Consider the following 22384-nt stretch of genomic DNA (forward strand, 5'->3'; position numbering starts at 1 on the left):
TGTTTTGAATTGTGTGATGTTTTAAATCAAACAGACAGATATTTATTTAGTGCATTGTGTGATCAAAATCTATGAGGAATCCATATTTTCCTTGAATCAACCTTTAGTGCTAGACACCTTAGGAAAATTTACAACCCAGAGCAATCTGTTACCTTGAGTTAATGATTATCATAATAAGAACAAGTCTAAAAATCAGATAGAAATAGATCTTAAAGATGCAGAGTTTGCCAAAACTGAGAGACATCTGTCTGACAAGATGTATGTATTGCATATATTTTAGGCTAGAAGGTTTCTTTATGTTGCTATAACTAAATAAATAACATTATATTTGACATGTGGGTTTTGTGTGCATATTTTCTTGCAGATCAGTTAATAGAAATGTTTAAAAATGTTGATGAACTGAAAGAAGAACTGAAGAGAGCAACAGGGATGTCCAACACAAGTATCGACAAGTTGCTAGCTATCCCTATCCCAGATAACAGAGTGGAGGTGGGTGGTATGATTTGTGCTTACACAGTTTTTAGAAGTTAAATCTAGTTTAGCATTTGTTAAGTACTTGTCAGTAAATCACAGAGAAGTTGCATACGAATCTGGTAAGTTTTGCATGCAAATGGCAAAATTAGAGGCCCACCTGTGTTTTTTTCCATGTTTTTATTTATCCTTCTCCCTGCCGGCTTTGATCTCTCCTTTTCATTACTCCCCATGGCGTTCTTGAACATTTGATGCCATTTATAATTATATTCACTATCACAAACACAAGATCTGAGTTAAATTTGCACTTACTGTATGATATATAAGTCAAACTTCAGTAACCTAATTGAAGGGCATGGAAAATATCTGTCATTTGTTGTAAGTAAAATAAAAATGGATATGCATTTTTACTTTTCAAAGTCTGAATAAAAGACTTAGATGTGGTCAAGGGAATTATGGATAAATTTGTGATTTTAGTAAACATTGTGGGGTGTGCAAATGAATAATGTCATTTTCTCATATCCTGATAATAGGGTTTTCCAGTCAAAATATCTTATCTTTTATCCTTTTCTCGAGTCCATTGTCTGGAAATGTCATAGAAATTTTCCAAAAGAGTTGCAGAGCTCAAGGCCCCATCCATTCAAAACTTAAATGTGACAGAATGTGTCATTTTTATTCTCTAATGTTAGATAAAGTTTATAAAAAGCCTTGAAGGCTTTCTTTGGAAGATATTTAAGTTTGTTCATGTCATTCTAATTGGTTCCCCCATATAAAAATTAACACTCCTTTGCTTTTACTTTTCTTTCTCTTGTGCTAGCAAATAATATCCATTTGCCTTTTTCTTTTGATCTTGCCTCTTGTTCATTTGGTCCTAAGATCTAATTTCAGCAATCAGGTGTTTGGCTTCTGAATAGCACGTTCATTTCAGAAAGAAAAAAAAAAAGGACAGTGTACATTCTTATTACTTTTAAAAGGAAAAAGGAAAGCTTCTACAATCTAGAATTTCATAAGCTTTTCTCATTATTTCTACCTGATGGTGAAGGACGGGCATCTTTCCATAGTCATACATATCTTCCCTTGCACACTTCAGAGGTACTTATATTGCTGTCTAGAATGGGTGACTCACATTATTGTATGATTCTGGGCTTTTAAAAATTTTGTTTGCATCTCTAGACCCACAGAGTATACTGTACAAGATTATAACTTTGAATGATTAGTGAGATGAAATGCAGTTTTAATTAGACAAAAGCAAAAAGTGAAAAGCAGCGTGAGTCTTAAGGTAGTCATTTTTCCAAACTTACTCTTGGTATCATCATTCACCCTGTTGTTCAAGCAAGAAATTTAGGATTCATCTTGGATCTCTCTGTTTCTTTTCTCCCTGTCTTATTTCTTAAGCTTTCGAGTGAACTGTGCATCCTCTAGTTTTATTAATAGTAACTAGTGCTTTAAAGTTACTTGATTCTTAATGTTGTACCTGAAAATTGAGACGACACAAAACTCCTCTCAAAGTAGACAGATAGTAATCAAATGATTCACAGCGAAAATATTTTTCTCCTTCCAATTTGTAGATTATTTCTCGAGTGTTCTGGTTGTATTCTTGTGATGCTAACAGCACCAACCCCAAACTGGAGGATGCGATGATGGAATTCTGCCGCCTGCCTCTCTCAGAGAGGTCCCATCAGTCTTACCTCATTGGACTCACTCTTCTGCACTACTTGGACATTTACAGCTTCACGTACAAGGCAAGTTGCTGTTGGAGGGATATACTTGTATTCATAGTTCAGTATGAAAGTATTTAATTACACACATATGCTTCTAATACTGTGAGGGATAAGATCTATTTATACAGCTTTTGGAATGACAGCATTATTTTGGAACCAAATGGGACCTATATTAGAGATCATATATTGCAAATGTGCACATTTTATAGATAAAAATTATATTACTGCCTTATTAACTCTCAGTTTTTGTATCCAAGACCAGAAATTAAAATTAATACATTATTATTAAAGCATGTATAATCATTTTTATACTGAATAGGCATCAATTTGGTAAGAAAAAATAAATATTAAAAGGTAGTTTTCTCTAAGGTAAAAATAAATAGGATTTTTTCAGTGTTCTCAAAAACCAGTTTTTTGGTTTTTTGCAATAGATAGGTGCAGGCTAACATTACTTATCCAGTCGAACAAGATAAACGGTCTTTAGTAGGGTCCAGGGAAGTCAGCAATTTCTTCATTGCACTACATAGATGTTCTGTAAGTACCTGAAAGAAAAATATAAATGAGAAAATTAAACTTTTATGTTCACCCAAATCTATACTTGGGTCAAAAATATTTAAATGTTCTTAAAGATACTAAAAAATGGTTTTGTTCTCTTTAAAGTAGGGGGGGGACCCCAGAATTAGCAAGGCTGATACATGTTATTGAGATGTAATAGCCAAGGGGATGGGAATGATTTCCTTCTGTACTGAGTCTGCCATACAGAGAGCCAAGACCTTCTAACTGGTTCTCCTGCCTCCACATTTGATTCTTCACCCTGATCCCCTCAAGCAGCCAGAGCGATTCTTGTAAATTTAAGTCACATTATGTCAGCCCTCTCCTTAAAATTTCCAGTGATTTCCCACTTTATTAAAATAAGTCCCAAGTCCTACAAAGGCCCTGTGGTCTGCACATCACTGTATAATATCAATTCCTACTTGGCTACTGTCTGAGCCCATGGACCAAAGCCTCGCTATTGGTCTTTGCTCCACACTGAACTTCTGTTCTTGAAATACAACAAACCCCATCTACAAAACTCTCAAACCTGCAAATTTTTCTCTGCTCTATTTGTTCTCAATAACTCTTCAAAAATTATTTTGTTTTATTTTCATTTTTTTAATGTATTTTGTCAACCATTGGTAGTACATAAATTCCATAAGGGCTCCTTTGTTTACAAAAATTTTTCAGATGCCAAGATCAATGCCTGGACAAACTTCTCTTCCAGAATGCAGCTCACCAGCAAGAGAGATAAACACAAGGCTGTCTCTCCTGCTGAATCCTGTGCTTGCAGTGGGGGCCTTTGACTTCCTTGGACATCCCCAGGGCTTTTCCTCCTCAGAGACCTCACACTCCTTTCCACCTCTTCTTAGTTTCCCTTTTTTCTCCCTTCCTCTCCTTATTTTCCCAACAGAATGTTTTTCTCACCTTTTAGGATTCCGCCTCTAGTTTATTTCTCTAGTTTATTTTCACTTGTTTTTTTTTTATATTTAATTAAAGAATAACAATGTGTTTATGGCATACAATGTGGTTTTTTGTGTGTATAAAAAGTAAATTCAAGATAATTAGTACCATCACCTCACCTACTTACCACTTTTTGGAGGGGTGTGAATAACTAAAATCTACTCTTTCAGAAATTTTGAAATATACATTATTGTTTTAAATTACTTAAATTATTTTATTGGTACATTGTAGGTATACAACACAATTACATTTCTCACTGGGAATTGTACCTTTACATAATGCATCTTGGTTCTCATTTTTTTCCCCATTCCTAGCCCTCCCTTCACCCCCTCCACCCTTCCCTATTTACAAAGACTTTATTTCCATTTTTTCCATTTCTCATTATTTTCCTTTCTCTTCTTTCCTTTCCCCTGCCCCTTCCCTTACCCCTACCCCTTTGGACCTTTTCTTCCTATTTTACATTACCAATTATTCATTCTAATCATTGGTACATTTTAGGTATACAATATAATGGCATTCATCATTGGAAATTTGCACCTTTACATACTCTCTCTTGGTTCTTATTTTTCACCCTTGCCCAGCCCTCCTTTCAACCCCTCCATTCCTCCCTATTTACAAAGACTTTGTTTCCATTTTCCGTTTTCTCATATTAATTCCATTCCCTTCTTTCCTTTCCCCTACCCCTCCCACTTTCCCTTCCCCTTTGCCCCTTGAAATATACATTATTATTAACAATGGTCACATGCTGTGCAATAGATCTTTAATATGTAGTCCTTCTAATTGAACTTGATACCTTTTTGCTGATGTATCTTTTTGTCCATCTCCTCCACCCAACCTGTGGTAACCACTCTTCTATTCTCTGTTTCCATGAGTTCAACTTTTTAAGAAGATAGATCATGGAATGTTCATTCTTCTGTGCCTGGCTTATTTCCTTTAGTATAATGTTCACCAGGTTTGTCTATGTTGTTGTAAATCATCTAATTTACTTTTACTTTTAAGGCTGAATAGCATTCCATTGTATACTTATGTATCACACTCTATTTAAGTCCTACTTATCTCTTCATGTTCCCCAATCTTTTGTTCATTGTCTTTTTTTTTTTTTTTTTTTTTGGTTACGGGGATCGAACTCAGGTCCTTGTGCTTGTGAGGCAGGCGGCGGAACCATTGAGCTAAATCCCCAGCCCCCTCATTGTCTTTTTTGATATCTGATCTTCCTATTAGAACACAGCTCCCTCCCCGTGCACAGGGATGATTTCAGCTTGTGCACCACTGTATGCCCATTGCCTCACCCAAGGTAGCAGGCACTCAGCTAATATTTGTTAAATTAACGAACCAATCAATGAATGGATAAGAGGATGAAATTACTTTAAAACTTTAAGATATTTTCAATGATTTTTTTTCCTGAAACAGGTAAGCATTATAGATTAAAATCACTAAACTTCATAAATCACTGAACTTTTTTTTACAGATCTTCTCTGACATTTAGGAACACTTTATATGATTTTAGAGTACAAGTATACTCAGACACGAAGCCTTATGTAATTGACATTTGCCTTCCTCACTTCTAAAATCATTTACTTTTGTAACCTTATTGAAGCATAATTTATATATTGTAAAATTCACTCATTTTAAGTGAACTACTTAATAATTTTTCAAATATTTTGTATTTTTAGTTGACACGTGATAACTTTACATATGTATAAGGTTCATTTAAATGTAATACATTGTACAGTGATCAAGTCAGTGTAATTGGCATCTTCATCACCTTAGACATTTACCATTCCTTTGTGTTGGGAGCATTCTACTAGCTATTTTGAAGTACTCAATTAATTGCTGTGAATCATAGTTGCTTGCTATGCAATAGAACATAAGAACTTGTTCCTCCTATCCAGTTGCACCCCTGTACCCATTAATCATTCTCTCTCCCTCTTCTCTTCCCTCGCAGCCTTTCCAGAGTATTCTCCATTGTCTGTTCTCTGTATTCTCACTATTCTCTATCCCTATGAATCAACATTTTAGCTCTCACAACTAAGTGAGAATATTTGGTATTTTCCATGTCTGCTTTGTTTCACTTGACATAATATCCATTTGCTGCAAATGACAGAATCTCATTCTTTTCACGGCTGTATAATATCCAACAGTGTGCATGTATACCATGTTTTCTTCTTCCATTCATCCGTTAATGGACACATAAATTAACTCTATACCTTGAATATTATGAATATCACTGCATTAAACATGCAATTCAGATGGTTCTTCAAGCTACTAATTTAATTTCTTTTGGATATATATCATGGAGTTAGATTACTGCATCATATGGTTGTTCTATTTCTAGGTTTTTGGGAATGTTCTGTACTATTTTCTGTAATGACTTACTTTCTTTTCTTGGTTTTTTTAAAACAGGGTCTTATTATGTAGTTCAGACTGGTCTTGAACTCACTATGTAGCCCAGGATGGCCTTGAATTTATGGAGATCTTCCTGCTTCAGCATCTTGAGTGCTGAGATTACAGGAGTGTCCCACCACACCTAGATTGACTATACTAAATTTATTCTCATAGCAATGTACAAGACTTCTCCTTTCTCTTCATCCTCACCAGCACTTTTATTTTGTCTTTTTGATAAAGTCATTCTAGCTGGGTTGAGATTATATCTCACTGTACTTTTTTGGGGGTACCGGGGATTGAACTTGGGTCCTTCTGCTTGCAAGGCAGGTGGCAGAACCACTGAGCTAAATCCCTTACCCCTTTCACTGTACTTTTGATTTCCATTTCCCTGTTGAACATTTTTTCATATATTTCTTGGTCATTTGTGTGTCTTCTGAGAAATGTGTATTCTGATCATTTGCCCATTTCTTAATCAGATTGGTTTTTTGCTGTTGAAATACGATGATTTTTATTACATGTATAAAAGTATGCAATTATTACCACAGTCTAATTTTAGAACATTTCTATGACTCAGAAAAGAAACCTCTTGTTCATTTGCATTTACTTCTCTTTCCAATCTCTACCCCAGGCAACCTCTAATTCTGTCTGTAAAGATTTGTTTCTTTTGGACATTTCATATAAATTGAATTAATTATGCAATGTGGTCTCTGTGTATGGCTTCTTTCACTTAGTATAGTGCTTTTTACTTTCATACATGTAACATATCAGCATTTCATTTTTAATACTGCCAAATAGTATTGTATTTTAAAGATATATATTTTGTTTATCGTTTCTACTTTTTGTCTATTGTTAATAATTGTTCTATGACTATTCACATACAAATTTCTGTGTGAGCTGATATTTTCACTTCTTTTGGGTAAACATCTAGGAATGGGATGACTAGTAAATTTTTTTAACTATTTAATTAACTCTCAATATGTTTCCCAGAGTGGCTGTACCTTTATCATTCTTACCAACAATGCATAAGGGTTCCAGTTATTCCACATGAATCTTTTTTTTTTTTTTGGTACCGGGGATAGAACTTGCGATCTTGCGCTTGCAAGGCAGGTGGAGCAACCACTGGGCTAAATCCCCAGCCCAGAATCATTTACTTTTATTCTGTTTCTGTTAGGTGTTTTTCCCTAGGAAAGATCAAAAGCCAGTAGAAAAGATGTTTGAACTCTTCAGAAGGCTGAAAGAGATTCTCAATCAGATGGCTTCGGGAACACATCCGTTGCTAGACAAAATGAGATCCCTGAAACAAATGCACCTCTCCAGAAGTGCTCCATTAACACAGGTAGAAAAATCACCTGATAATGTTCTTGCTGATAATGTTCTCCTTGTCATACTATTTTCTTTAAGATTAGTCATAGCATATTCTGCTAACAATCTGGCACATTGAAAGAAATCACCTGGAAGAAAACTCTTCTATTCTGGCAACATTTTCTGCCATTTAAATTGGTGAAATTTATCATTCTGTATTTACATTTGAGATGCATGTCTTAAAAGAATTATAGAAAGTAGGATACTCCAGCATTATCATATTTTCTTTCTGTTTTGTTTTCAGCAGTATCTATAGCACATATCATGTTAATAAATCTCAGATTTTTGTCTCATAGGAAATGTACAGAAGCAACAGAATGAATACACCCCAAGGATCATTTAGTACCATCTCTCAAGCACTATGTTCACAAGGAATTACCACTGAATATTTAACTGCTATGCTGCCCTCTTCCCAGAAGCCAAAAGGCAACCACACCAAGGATTTCTTGACATATAAATTAAGTAAAAAGCAAGTTGCTGCAAAATATGGAATTCCCTTACATACTAGTGAGTATACTTCAAAATAAGTGTGATAATTATTCTCATTGACAATTAAGAACATTGCCTTAGCTTTTCATACTTTGTTTTAGCTTTTCATGATAAAAGAATTACTCATTTTCCCCAAGAATTAAAAGAGAAAATACTTACAGAGTACTTGCCACATGTCAAGCACGTTATTAACACATGCTTTCCTCTCTGCAGCCCTGTGAGGTACTACTATGTTCCATCTCAGTAAGAGAGAAAGAGGTTAAGTAACCTGACCAAGGTCATTCAACTTGGAAGTATCAGAGCTTTTATATGAACCCAGGCAATCTGCTGTAAAGACTGTCCTCTAAACCACAACACTATAGTCATGAATCATGTAATGCTAGGGATACGTTCTGAAAAATACATTGTTGGGTGATTTCACCATTGTGCAAACATCATAGAGTGTATATATACACACTAAGATGGCCACAACATCACTGGGTAACACGATCTTTTGGGACCACTATAATGTATGTGGTCAGTCATTGACCAAAATGTCCCTAAGCAGCACAAGTTTGTACTTTAGAATTTGTCACTCATAACTAGACATTCCTTGCCAGGAGATTACACAAAAACTTGCCTTAAATTTGTTTGGGTCAATATTTTTTCTCAACTTTCTAGCATTAGAAATTTATATCATATTTGGTAGATCTGCATGAATGAAACAGAACTATAAACATTTAGTTGCACGCCAAAGTTATTTATTTGATCTATAAACTTTGAGATGCAAAATGTGCTCAGTGGGGCTCTTTCAAATAATATATGGATATTTAGTATGGCAATTGGATTGACTCTTTCATCTTTTTATTTATTCAACAAACATTTATTAAGCAGTTTTTATATATCTGATACTATCCCACTAGTAGGTTTTTGCATAGTTTTAGAACATTAAAAGTCAGTGAAATGTGTCTGCTGGAAGCAACTCTGAAATATGATTTTCAATCTTTATGTCTGCTCTTCGTAAAATGCCATCATTTATTCTGGGATTGCTTCTTGGGTTTAACTTTCTCACTTAAAAAAAAATCTTACTATGGTTTCTTACTTTGATACCAGGCGCCTCACAGCTGTTTACAATATAGGAAGTGGTAAGGCATATGTTTTGAGTTCTGATGATAGTAATCTGTGTCAATTTACCATGAGGAAATAGATTTATAATGTACCTATTACATGATTTTTCTCCCACTTTATCTTTCCAGCACCATTTTGCTTCTCCCTTTATAAAGACATCATTAACATGCCCGCTGGACCTGTGATTTGGGCTTTCTTGAAACCAATGTTGTTGGGAAAGATTTTATATGCACCATACAACCCAGTCACAAAGGCCATCATGGAAAAGGTCTGACTGCTAGAACTCAATGTTTCTATTTTGAGTATTAAGATACTTTCTTAAAAATTCTCAACTTCCAAATTTATTTTAGCACACCCTGACTTCTTTATGTTTTACCTACTCTTATTATTCCTTTTGTCTTTTGAAATGGTTAATAATTCTCAACTTCTGCCTGGATGTGTGTAAGCAGTGTACAGTGGGTGATACTCCTTTGAAGAAAAATGAACCATGTCGACACTTAAGAATGTGATTAATTGAAACAAGACCATAGACTTTTTGATCAACCTCAAACAAGCAGCACTTTTTTTTTGGTACAGGGGATCAAACTCAGGACCCTGCGCTTGCAAGGCGGGCGGCAGAACCACTGAGCCAAACCCCCGGCCCCAAGCGGCACTTTTAAAAACTTGTATCTAACTTTCAATGTGTACAAAAATAATCACACTAGAAAAAATATTGGGTTATTGTATATGTAATTTGAACAAAAGCAATTCTTAAAGTATAGACTCTGGGCTTCATATTTGGTTGTATAACTTCATATTTCATACTTCTATAGAAGATGTTGAGAAAGGCATTATTAATAATAACCACACTTTTCATCTACCTCATTTAACATAATAGCATTTCCCTTTCCCTTTTAAAATTGGCTTTAATAATTTGAATTATAAATGTAATACATTTAAAATGATAGAATGAAAGTGAAAAAAACTGCTGCGCTGCTACTCGGTCATTCAACTAGGTTCATTGAATAAAATATTAGTTTTAGGTCTGTGTAAATAATGAACAGGAGGTCAGGGCTGAGAGGCTTTTGCTTTTATTGTTCATAATTTAATATCTTATTTGCTTTGTTTTCTGTATACTTCCATAAAATTTTACATAAACGAAGTCATACACATGCTTATTTTCTAAGTATAGCTTTGTCCCTTATCTGTTTAGTCCTCACCTCGTTTCTCCTCTTTGATTTTACTCCTCTCTTACAATAAACTTAATGTATGTTAGTATTCACATATTTCTATAATTCATTCATATTCCTTTCTTTATTCATTATTGTGCTACATATACATTCAAATACATGTTCTTTGGTCATTTTTTACATTATTAAAATGAGATTGTATACAATACTTTTCTACATATTGCTTTTTGCACATAAAAACACATTGTGGAAATTTATCCAACCCAATAGGGATAGTTGAGGTCATTCTTTTTAAAGATCACAAATTTTTTCGTAGCAAAACTTTACTCATCTAATTTAGGTATTGGTCATTCATTTTGTTTCCAATTGTTTCTTTATTCTAACATTATTTTTACAACATAAACAATGAGGCTACCAATGCTGTGTTTACCTAGTGGCATTTTCATTTCCTAGTGAGATTCAAGATTCAGGAATTGAAGGGTGTTGTATTTTATTTTAACAGCTGTTTTCAGATTGCTTTCCAAAAATTGCTGCAACATATCCATTCCCACTCTCGATATGTAGGAATACCCTCCTTATGTCTTTGAACTTGAATGTTTCTTAGTACCAAAGTGAAGTGTATTTTTGATAAAAAGGAAAAACTTATGAGAAGACCAAAAGGCACACTTTCCTTTTGACTGTAAATCCACTGTGCACATGAGTCAAACCCAAAAATTTCCATAGTTTTATAAATGATCTTGACCCTCATAAAATCTGTCATTTAAAACTTTCAACAATGCAGGAAATTTCTGAAAATATTATTTACTAACACTACCTTTTGGAACTGTTTTTTAAAGTTATGTAATAAAAATAACCTTAAGATACAATTCTGAAATACTAGAAAGTGCTAATGAACCTGATCTCTTTTATTTCTTTGTCATTAAGTCTAATGCGACTCTGAGACAGCTGGCAGAATTAAGAGAAAAATCTCAAGAGTGGGTGGATAAGTCACCAATTGTCATGAATTCCTTCTATCTGATGAACCAAGCAATTCCAATGCTTCAGGTATGAGATAGTTCTGTCATTCACCTTAATAAGAATTATAATTCTTTGATATTTTAATTGCCTTTATTATGTGAAGGGGCTGAGAGTAACTTAACATCTGCTTTTAACATATTAAAATTGCCTCTTCTCAAGAATGGAGGTCTGAGACAGGATAACAGACCTGCCGTACACAGTACATGAAGTTACCTTACCTTGTTTTATACTTCCTCTACCTGAAATTCAGAGTGAAGACACTTTAGAAATTTGTCTACAAATAGTGATGTAAACTGGTTTTTCAAGAGTAAAATGCTATAAAAATACAAATTATGATTTTCTGTCTTAATTGAACTAGAACTCCTAAAATACCAATACTTTGGAGAACATGAAATTTAGGGAGTTCTTGAGTTGAAACATATCACACATATATTAACAAATTCTAAAATCTTTTAAAATCTTTTAAACATATTATGTACAAGGTGTTCATGTTAAAATAGTTATCTAAGTGTTATCTAAGGCCAGGTAATTAAGCAAAAGTGGTTATACCTAGCGAATACTCTCGTAAATTGCCCCTTTAAAGTATTTCACTGGGATTCAAACAATCCTCATGCTCACTCTAGTATAGGTTAAAGATTTGACATTGCTACTGAAAATATAATGCACATTGGTTAAAAAGTGTAACTTGGTATTCTTGTAAAAGATACAGGAATTTCTAAAGATAATGCAAATAAAGTAGGGACATGTTTCAATCACGAAGAGCCATTGACAATTAAAGATGGAGCTGCAGAGCTAGTCCAGTTATCACTTAGGAAAGAAAATTGGCAGGAAACAATATAGGAGCTTCAAAGGGGAATGGCTTGCATATCAAAGAGAAGCCCTTGAATGTTTTTGCCAAAAAAGCTCTTTTTTATCATAATGCTGAGGAAGTTAAACATAGAAATACAACTTGAATCATACAACTTTGTAAGAAAAATTATACCCAAATGAGGCTTTCCTTAGTATTTGTTTTGATTAAAAATGAGTGTACAGTTATCATTACAACCTGAATTTTATTATAAATTATAGAATAAACATAAAAATGAACTTTACCAGTTTATTGTGTTCATTAAAATATAAAGTGAAATAAATTTTCATCAAATATCTTCCCCACAATTTACTATTAAATTTTGGTTTTAAGTACAAACATGTTCATTTTAAGTATCTTTTCTAGTGACTCTCAGCAAAGGCTTCTTTGATCAAATTTTATTGATATGTATATGTATTTTTCCTAAGTGGAAGATTACTCTTTTCTCCTAAAACTTTCTTTTCTGTGAAGAGAAAAGGAAACTACATATTATTTTATTAAGGAAATTCGTGTTAGCCAATGTGGTGAATGAACAAAGGATGTGACATGGTCTATACATAATGATTCCAAAATGCAATCATTTGTTAGAATCTCTGTGACCATGTTCATAGATGGATCATTATCTCATGGAAGTACCTTTATTCTGTCCTGGACAAAATAAAAGTTGTTGTTGTCAATTATTGAGGAAAAACCCAATTCTGTAAATACGATGTCTAGTTACTTTCTCATTGTTGACACAAAATACCTGACATCCAAAGTTAAAGGAGGAAAAGTTTATGGTAGCTCACAGTTTGTAGAGGTATCAGTTCACGGTTGGCTGGTTCCAAGGTAAAATAATGTGAAAAGGAGAAACAGTTCATGGCAGGCAGAAGGCAGCATGGCACCAACCAGTAAAGTAGTGAAGCAGCAAGTGGTGGCTGCAGCTCTCTTTCTGTCCTTTAAATTTTATCCAGGATACATGCTCTTAGGGCAGGTAGCACTCATACCTAGAGTGGGCCTTCCCATTACGTACACTCAGAACTATGCCAAACCAATCAGTGGAGTAATTTAGTAATCATACACCTTTCATCCCAGCATCACACACTCTAGATCCAGCCACTTCTGACCACCTGACCACATGAGGCATTGGGGGGACATCTAGACACAAGTCATAACATATGCACACAACTTGACATTTTAAGCTTTTAGCACAAGGGCTGGCCACTGTGAATTCTTGGGCAAATGTATTAAAGTATTTGAGCTATGGTTTATGAGTTTCTAAAATGGTATTTGGATAACCACTTCACAAACCTGTGAAGATCATTTGTGTGTAGAGCATTTGAAAATAGCATCAAACGAGTGGTGGGAGAATGGAAATAATATTTGAATTATAACTAATATAGTCCTTTCCGTGTTACTAATCCTCTGATTTGGATTTCCTATGATGCACAAGTAATTTCTTGGTAAATAGATTTTAAAAGATTCTATTATCACAGCATGTAGCTACATGATAGCCATGTAAGTACTACCACCTTCTTTTAGAATGTTCAACAACCATGAATTAAGCAAATTAATTCTATTATCTATTTGTTGCAATAATATTGTTATTCTTAGTCACTTATATCCATGATGATTAGAACAAAAATTAGTGGTATGAAGAATAGAATAGTGCCACCAGCCTGTGCTCTAAAAGATCAACCAATATAAGGATACTTCACATTAAAACTATGCCATGAATTAACATAAGAAAAAGAAATATTCTTCTAATTAAGTTGCAATTTCTCCTTCAACTTTCTGCTTGACCTTTAGTAATTGTGTTTCCTTAGAGGAGCTAGGATATCTTCTTTAACCCTGACTTTGCTGTCTATTAACTACAGAGAATAATAGAACAGGACTGGGGATGTAGGTCAGTTGTAGAGTTTATGCTTAGCATGAACAAGGCCCTGGGTTCAGTCTTCAGCACCCTCTGCCCAAAGCCTGGAGTAGTGACACCTGCCTATAATTCCAGCTCATGGGGAAGCTATAGAAGGAGGAATCAAGGTTCTATCCCAGTTTGGGCAATTTCACAACTTACCATGACCCTTTCTCAAAATAAGCTGGGAAGGCCCTGGATTTAATCCCCAGTACTATAAAACAATATTATAACAATGTACATTGACTTTTCTGATGAGATGAGTGATTCTCCCTATTTTACAGAAAGGTAACTTAGAGCTGAAAAGTGCTTGCTGAAAGCCTCACAGTTAGGAAGTAATACCCTGAATACAAATCAGTCGTAATGTCAGACTCCATGTAGATGTTATGATTATTTTTAATGAAGTTTATTGGTAAGGATGTAATGATTTTTAAAAGCTGTTTTTATTTGTTTCAGTACAACACAATTCAAACATGAACCACAACATTGTTTATACAGTATATGTTAAAAAGAAATAATATAATAGTTATGAGGAAAGAGACTGTTAAATTGCATATAATTTGCTAATATTGATAGGTATGGTTTCTCTGGCCACTTTAAAGTGCTAATCAACTTGTGTCTGTATCAACAAAAGCCCAATTTTTTTTTTTTTTTTTTTTTTTTTTTTGGTACCAGAGATCGAACTCGGGTCCTTGAGCCTGCGCCGCAGGCGGCGAAACCACTGAGCTAAACCCCTGGCCCCAAAAGGCCAATCTTTTAAGTCATTGCCAGCCACCTTTCTCCTCTTTCTTGCTCAGTAGTTTGAAAGTGAGCCTTTGTGAGGCGTATTGATAATGCCTAGCGGTGTTCATTTTACTGTAGTTGATTTTTAGAGAGACCATAATTAAATGTTTTCTTCTTGCATTGAAACTGATTGTCTATTATTATTTATTAGAATACTCTAAAAAATCCCTTTGTGCAAGTGTTTGTAAAGTTCTCCGTGGGACTTGACGCTGTTGAACTACTGAAACAGATAGAAGAACTTGGTGAGTCCCAATGCACTATATTTTTATTCACCAGTCCTGTCAGAAAAGCAAAAAAAAAAAAAAAAAAAAAAACGAAAATAAAACCAGTTCCACGTGGGATCATTTTTTCCTTGTCTTCTGCATTTAGTTTCTAACCAGTTATTCAAATAAAAGTGAGACCCCAGATATATCCTTCCATCTTCTTGCAGTTACTTACAATTGCAAGCAGTAATGATTAAATACTCACTATCCAGTGTGCTTCAGTAATTATATTGCAACATATTCTGTGTAAATGCAGCCTTTTCTTTCATCACAGATAGGCTGTTAGATATAAGGGAGTATTTTTTTTTTGTTTTGATAACTTGAAAAGCAAGTCCTTGAGGACACAAAGGGCTAAAATGATTTATTTTTGGTTTCATTTACATTTTATCTCCACTGGCCTCTGGATCCCTTGACTAACCCAGAATGTAATTGGAAGTGGTTATAGAGTTAGCAAAACCAAGACAAAGGCAATGTGGAGAAAATAAACCTAAATCAGTATTCAAGGTTGGGTTTTCCTCTCATGGTCATTTAAAAGGAACAGGCTACAGAGGATCAAAGGAAGCTGTCTGAACTTACGCATTGCCTCTGCCACAACCCCACCTTCAACCTAAAGGATGCAAGACATCTAATTCAGGCTGTGTCTGATTCACTGTTGCTATGCAACCACAAGTATCAGGAAGGGATTGAAAGCATCAGAATTTGGCAGTAGCTCGTTCTCCCTACTATTGCTGGGATGTAAATGACTTAGTAATCCATGGGAGAATATATATTTATATGGTATATAATTATATGCTCTCTACGACAGTCAACCCAGTTTGATTAAAGGAAGGTATGAGTGGATTTATTTTCTATAAGTATGATTTGTGTAAGGCACCATGTGCTAAAAATACCAGGAATAAACTACAAAGTTCTCATATAAATTCTATCAGTCCTAACTTGTAAAAGAAGATTAAAATAAATATAACAATGGGACTTATATTGTAATTATATGTGTAACTTAGAATCTAAGAGATTATATACTTTGAGTTTGGGGAGTACTGACCCCCCCCATCCATTTCTTTGATTCTGTCTACCAGAACTTCTAAAGAATGCTTTGATATGTTGATTTCCAACCACAATTTGCCCCTCCCCCATCAGCATCTACAACAAGTAAGACATTTCTCTTTAATTTCTAATGAGAAATGCATTTAAGAAGTTACCTTCTGTAAGAAAATTAGTCTTATTTTGGATGATGTAAAAGACATGTTTGGTTCTGTGAGGAGGGATTTATGATATTTTTAGCTTTCTCAGTATTCATGATGATCAAGTTAGTAAAAATTTAATAGGACAAATAATTTGTTATCTTGAAATTTCATATTTGCCCTTTGTTTTGGCTGATTTCCTCACAAGGAATCATGATACTGAAGAGGAATTAAGTCCTCTTTCTTACAGAGTAATTACCTAAAATAAAATCTTGATCATTTTATCAATATAGCTAACTCATCTCAGATTTTAAATAAAACAATATTAGAAAGTTGCAATGGTAGATCCTCAAGGGTTTTAAGTGTTTCTGTGCCACAGTTTAAGCAATGATATAGTTTATTGGCTCTACACATACTGCATAGACTTTCCTTTGTTTCAACTTATACAGTTACATTTCTTGCACAAAGTAGACATTTCTGTTCATTTTAAACTCATTTTTAATTTGTAGTGTTCCTTCTAACTATATGTATAGAATTTTTAAAAATGTAGTCACTCTTAATTCCTTGTTAAATAAATTGTAGCAATATACGTTAAATGATCTTCTATCTTACTTATTTTAAAATTTTCTTTATTAATGCATGTTTGCAGTACATAATGACTACATTTATTATGGGATGTTGGTCTTAATTCATTTTTCATCTCCTACCCTTCCATTCTCCCCTGTTCCTTCTACCCAGTGGTCCCCTTCCCATTTATAAAAGTTCTATTTCCACTTTTTTCTTTCAACTTTTTTCTTCATCCCCTTTCCCTCCACTCCTTCTCTGCATTTGAAGAAGATCTCTTGTTTCCCTTCACATTTAAAGATCTCCTTACTTGCTACTATCTATCTTTTATGGTATCTGACTTTGAACCAGGACTTACTATATTTGTCTGTAATCTCAATATTGTCCTAAATGAATACTCACAGAATTGGACACATTTACCTTGGTATGGAATACTAGATATTTTTAGAATAAATTTTACTGCATCTCATTATTTATAATATTGTTTAACTTTTAACATTTGCCAAAAATACCAGCATTTTGTCTCATTATACTATTTTTTATCTCCTTTACTTTGTTTCTTAGACACTCTCAGGATGACATTAAAAAACAACATTGACGTCATTGATCAGCTTAACACACTGTCTTCTCTGACAGTAAATATTTCCTCTTGTGTATTGTATGACCGTATTCAGCCAGCAGAAACCATAGATGAAATGGAGAGAGAAGCTAAAAGGCTCTACAAAAGCAATGAGCTCTTTGGAAGTAAGTGCTATTCTATTAGGACTTGGGCTTCTTTTTGTACAAAAATTGGCCAAATTCTTTTTTTTTAACCTCTTTCATACAGAACTCAGAAAAGTAGTACAGAGGCCATTACCCTCTCTGATGTTCTTACAAATGAGAACCTTTCATGTAGTCAACCACCCATGTTGTCTAAGTATGAGGAGGCTTCAACATATGTCTAATTTCACTGGTGTAGTTCAAATTAAAATGAAAAGGATTTTATAGTTAAAAGGTGAAATCATCCTCACAATCAGTCAAAATTATTCATTTAAAAGTAGGGTTTTAAAAATTTTTAATAAGTAGTGTACAGTGAAGTAGTTAATTTAGCCATTGAGTTATGTGATTATATTCTTTAGCTCCAGCTTTGACTCTTTGAGATTGACACCTCCAATTAACTATGTTTTCTGTAAATCAGGAGCCTGAACCTTCTGTGGCACTGCTAACTCAATTGACTCTTAGGCTTCCTCTTATGTGTACGCTCTGAACAATGAATAATGTCACTCATAAAATAACCCCGCTATTGTTGCTATTTTATTTTTAGGTGTTATTTTTAAGCTCCCTTCTAATAGAAGCTGGCACAGAGGCTATGACTCTGACAATGTCTCTCTTCCTCCTGTTGTGAAATATACCATCCGCATGAGTCTGAAGACTGCCCAGACAACAAGAAGCATAAGAACCAAGATTTGGGCTCCGGGTCCCCACAACTCTCCATCACACAACCAGATCTATGGCAGGGCTTTTGTTTATTTACAGGACAGTATTGAAAGAGCAATCATTGAATTGCAAACAGGAAGAAATTCACAGGAAATAGCTGTCCAGGTTCAAGCAGTTCCTTATCCCTGCTATATGAAAGACAAGTAAGTTTGCACGTTTGTACCCCCTATTAATGAACAACCACTGTTTTTGAGAACTCACTCTTGTCCATTCATTTAGACATCATAAATGCAAGAGGAAGTACTCACCAAAACTTTGTCATATGCTTAGAATCTAAAATGGTAATGCCTGAATTTCTTTAAAGAATTTAAGTAATGGCATTCTGCACTTTTTATAGGAATATAATTATAAGGCTTATGTATACATATAAATATTGTGTTCTGTATGAAATGTTTTATTTTATTTGTTCTACCCAACAAACTTCATAAAACTATGAGAGAGCAGATCTTATTATCCATACTTCCAAAATGAAAGTGAAATCTAGGAAAGCTAAATAACTTAATTAAGACCCAAAGCTGATACTGCACTGGTCCTTCCCATTGTAAGATGAACATTTTCTTCTTAAGCCTGGATAAAATGTAAAAAGCACAATTGCTTAGAAGAAGCATTACAGAATTGTTACTAATGAGTGAGGGCTTTCCCTAATTCTGAGCCAGAAATGCATCAAGACTGGCCCTGGTCCAAAAGGAAATTCATTTGACAAATGTTTATAAATGCCTACCTCATACCAGTTTCAGAGGAAACAAACAAACAAACAAACAAACAAAAAGGGATATGGTCCAAATCCCACTGCCCTCCTACCACAAAGAACCTCATCTCTCTGATGGTTATGTGTTTCTCCATGATACAATGACAATGAATGATTGTGATATCATGTTCCATTAATATCTGCATTTTTCTTGGGAAATTTAGAGGTAATTCTTCAGGCTTGTGGATTACAAAGGAAATGGCCATGGGTCCTTTCTCCAACTAAATGCTTCTGTGGAGCCCCAGATGCAAAACAGAGTAATGCAGAGTTTCATTGAAAGCTAAGGCCTTAGCATCAGCTTTTGGAGCGGCTGTGATTGTCAGATCCATGGCTTCCTGACCCAGCCACTGTAGCAGCACCTGGGAGGTTGTTTAAAAAGCAAATTCATGGCCTTATCCCAGATGTAATTAATTAGAAGCTTATAGATGGTGCCCAGATATTTGTTTTAATACATTTGTGAGGTGCTTCTGATGCACGGTCAGCCTTGAGAATCACTTTGTCTGAACTTTCAGGCATCATGGGCTGACCACTCAGGAATATTTTGGGCCTTGATGAGGTCTTCCAGTTACCCTCTACTTTCTAGCACATTACCAGAAAAAGACATTTCTGTATCACGTATAAAACAGCTTCTTGAATTCCTCTGGGGAATCCAGGTTTTTTTGTCTGCATTTTAAATTAAATCCTTTGTATTTCATTTTATTTCATTTTGGGAAACTTAGCTTAATAATAACTATGAGCTTCCTAAGAGTAGATAAATACAGTAATTTTGGAAGATATAGCTTACAGTTAGGTAAACAGATTATCACCTAATATAAATCTGCCTTTCAGATAAGAATTTAGTTTAGATAAGAGAGTTTTGAGCTTTGTATCTATATAATAATTATTTTCTCCGACAAGATGTTCTCAAACACATTTTAAACAACACAGTAATTTTATCTAACAATCCAGAGCTATGTTTTCAGTCTTAAAACATTACAGCAAGAAAATTATGAGCCACTGTTAAGTTAGCTTCCCACTTCATAAATATTAGGGTAATTTTGATAATTATTCTCAATGTCCAAACAGGGGTATAATTTCAATATAAGGGGAAATATTGCTTTATATACATATAAGGATCCAAAAGAATGACGTTTATTATGGTCACTTTTTTTTTTTTTTTTTACAGCTTCTTAACCAGTGTCTCTTATTCTCTTCCAATTGTACTCATGGTTGCCTGGGTTGTATTTATAGCTGTTTTTGTAAAAAAGCTTGTTTATGAGAAAGACCTCCGGCTTCATGAGGTATGTTAAAAATCTTTTCCTATTATGACTACATACTATTAATAGAACCGTTAATTATTATGATGTTCATCATGGCTATCCAAACATAGAAAGCCTAACCAATACCTTGTGAATTAGATAGAAAGACAAACATTTTACAGATCACAAAGGCAGCTTTATTTCATTTCCTCATAAAAGACATAAAAGTAATTTAATAAGTCCTTCTGAAAAGCAAAATCTGAATAATCCTGAATAAAATATGAGTATAATTATCCTAACAATAGTTTTGTGCCCAAGAAATTATCTATAGAATAAAAGATCTAACAAAAGTAGTTTAAATAATAACAGTAATAACTATTAAGGCAGAAAGATCCTTAGCATAGTAACCAAGCAAGTATAAATGTAGATATAGCTACAGACATAGATGTAGATACAGACATGTAGCTTATTTCAGCTTCCAAGAAGAAAATTCTCTTCCCCATATATCTTGTCTCCTTCAATTGGATTCTCAATTTCCCAGTGACTCCTAATTTATAGAATTGAAGAACTTCATGTTATGCTAGTGATTGGGTTAATAATGCTATAACGATGGATGCCACACAAGAACCAGGAGTGTAAAAATAATCTGTCTTTGGGCATGTTCTTTATCATTAACCTCAAATCCAAAAAATCTTACTTCTTTTCAGAGCAGCATTGTGTAGTTTTAGATTATATTTGAATAGAAATTATTTTATCTGCTCATCCCATAATGAGACCATTCTTATACTCTCTTATGGTGTAGGAAGAAAGCTGAACGAAACATTTCAAAACTAGGGCACAATAATTATTGCAAGACTTGGCTGAGAAAGAGAAATAATGAGGTTAGAATAACCTGTTAGTCCACTTGTACTTTTCAGACGTACCCAATTCTTTTAGGCAGTGACTATTTCTCTTTGCAAGGCAAAAGATGCTGCTTCATATTTCTGTTGGTTCAGCAGCAAGCTTTCAGGGTTGTTGCAGTGTTTGAATCTACATTTCTTACCTTTCCTATTTAAATTCTAGTTGATCTTCATAGCCACATTTTTATATCTCAGTTACAATTTGGTAAATGTCTCCATTAGTTTGAACCCTGCTGTATTCAGGACTATGCAATGGTTTCCTAACTCCAGTTCAGAAACTTGAATCCATTCCCGGGTCCCTAATTTGGTTGCAAGCTCCTGTCTTATAGATTTTTTTTCAGGTTCCTGCTACCTAGAAGTGAATCATCAAGGATGAAAAGAAAACTTTGAAGTAGAAAACTGTAATAGAATTTTAGTTCTTTTCTACTTCAAAATAAACATTTACCTAAAAAATGTAACTTGTGATACAATCAGTAAACATAACTATACATGTGTGTCTATATACTTATATAAGCACATATAATTTATATATGTTTGTTTCTATAGTTCATACATATTGCGTTATCTTGTGTTATAATATAGTGCTCTTTGAATGCATTTATGCATGTCACCAAAAATTACTAAAGCATAATGATGTCCTTTCTCAATCTTAGAGATATGAAAGGAAGATATTTTTGTCAATGAACCAGTTTCTGTTTGCTAGCTCCGTGTCTGCATTTCTTAGGCATCCACTTACAAATTTTAACTATCTAGTCTTGGAGTCAAAGTCACATAGTGGGAAAACTATGGAATTTAGAGTTAGCAGGATTTGTATCTTATAGTTCTACCAACATATGCCCTTAGGCCCAGTCCCTTAAACTCCCTGAGTTTTCTTTATCTAGAGTTCATTACATTTGGCATAATATTTCCAGGATGCATATCTCTCAGAAGAAAGAAGGCACTCAGTTACACGTATTATCCATATTGTATCAATTTTAAGATACTTTTTTAAAAGGCCTCTGAAATTAGGATTCATGTGATAGACTGTCACGATTTAGTTGGCAGTGATTTTTCTTTCTCAGTGGTGTATAAAATAGTGGCATATCTTAAAATCAACAGTTTTCTAAATTCAAAAGAGGACAGTGTATTTGTGAAATGAATTGATGGAAGTAGTAGGTGTGGCATAAATGGAATGTCCCCAGTGCTTACTGCTCAGTCTTTCTCTGTGCCCACAGTTCACATCTAACCTCCTTCTCAAAGATGAAAAAACTGAGCACAGACAGTGACAGGTGAACCT

The 22384-nt window shown here is 34.2% G+C and overlaps 1 protein-coding gene across 3 annotated transcripts in view; it reads left to right on the forward strand.

Annotated features, from left to right (window-relative positions):
• The window catches only part of Abca12 (ATP binding cassette subfamily A member 12), a 176700-nt gene that overhangs the window by 94778 nt on the left and 59538 nt on the right, over positions 1-22384 (forward strand). For all 3 annotated transcript variants that reach the window (XM_087206152.1, XM_087206150.1, XM_087206151.1), the window contains 10 exons: positions 365-489; positions 2040-2213; positions 7246-7410; positions 7733-7943; positions 9161-9300; positions 11126-11245; positions 14891-14981; positions 17312-17491; positions 18051-18366; positions 20137-20251. In XM_087206152.1, coding sequence (XP_087062278.1) covers positions 365-489; positions 2040-2213; positions 7246-7410; positions 7733-7943; positions 9161-9300; positions 11126-11245; positions 14891-14981; positions 17312-17491; positions 18051-18366; positions 20137-20251 — 1637 coding nt within the window. The remainder of the gene's footprint in view (positions 1-364; positions 490-2039; positions 2214-7245; positions 7411-7732; positions 7944-9160; positions 9301-11125; positions 11246-14890; positions 14982-17311; positions 17492-18050; positions 18367-20136; positions 20252-22384) is intronic.

The sequence above is a fragment of the Heterocephalus glaber genome, unplaced genomic scaffold, assembly GCF_053883595.1.
Source record: "Heterocephalus glaber isolate CG9 unplaced genomic scaffold, H.glaber_assembly_v1.0 deba00000621, whole genome shotgun sequence".
NCBI lineage: Eukaryota > Metazoa > Chordata > Mammalia > Rodentia > Bathyergidae > Heterocephalus > Heterocephalus glaber.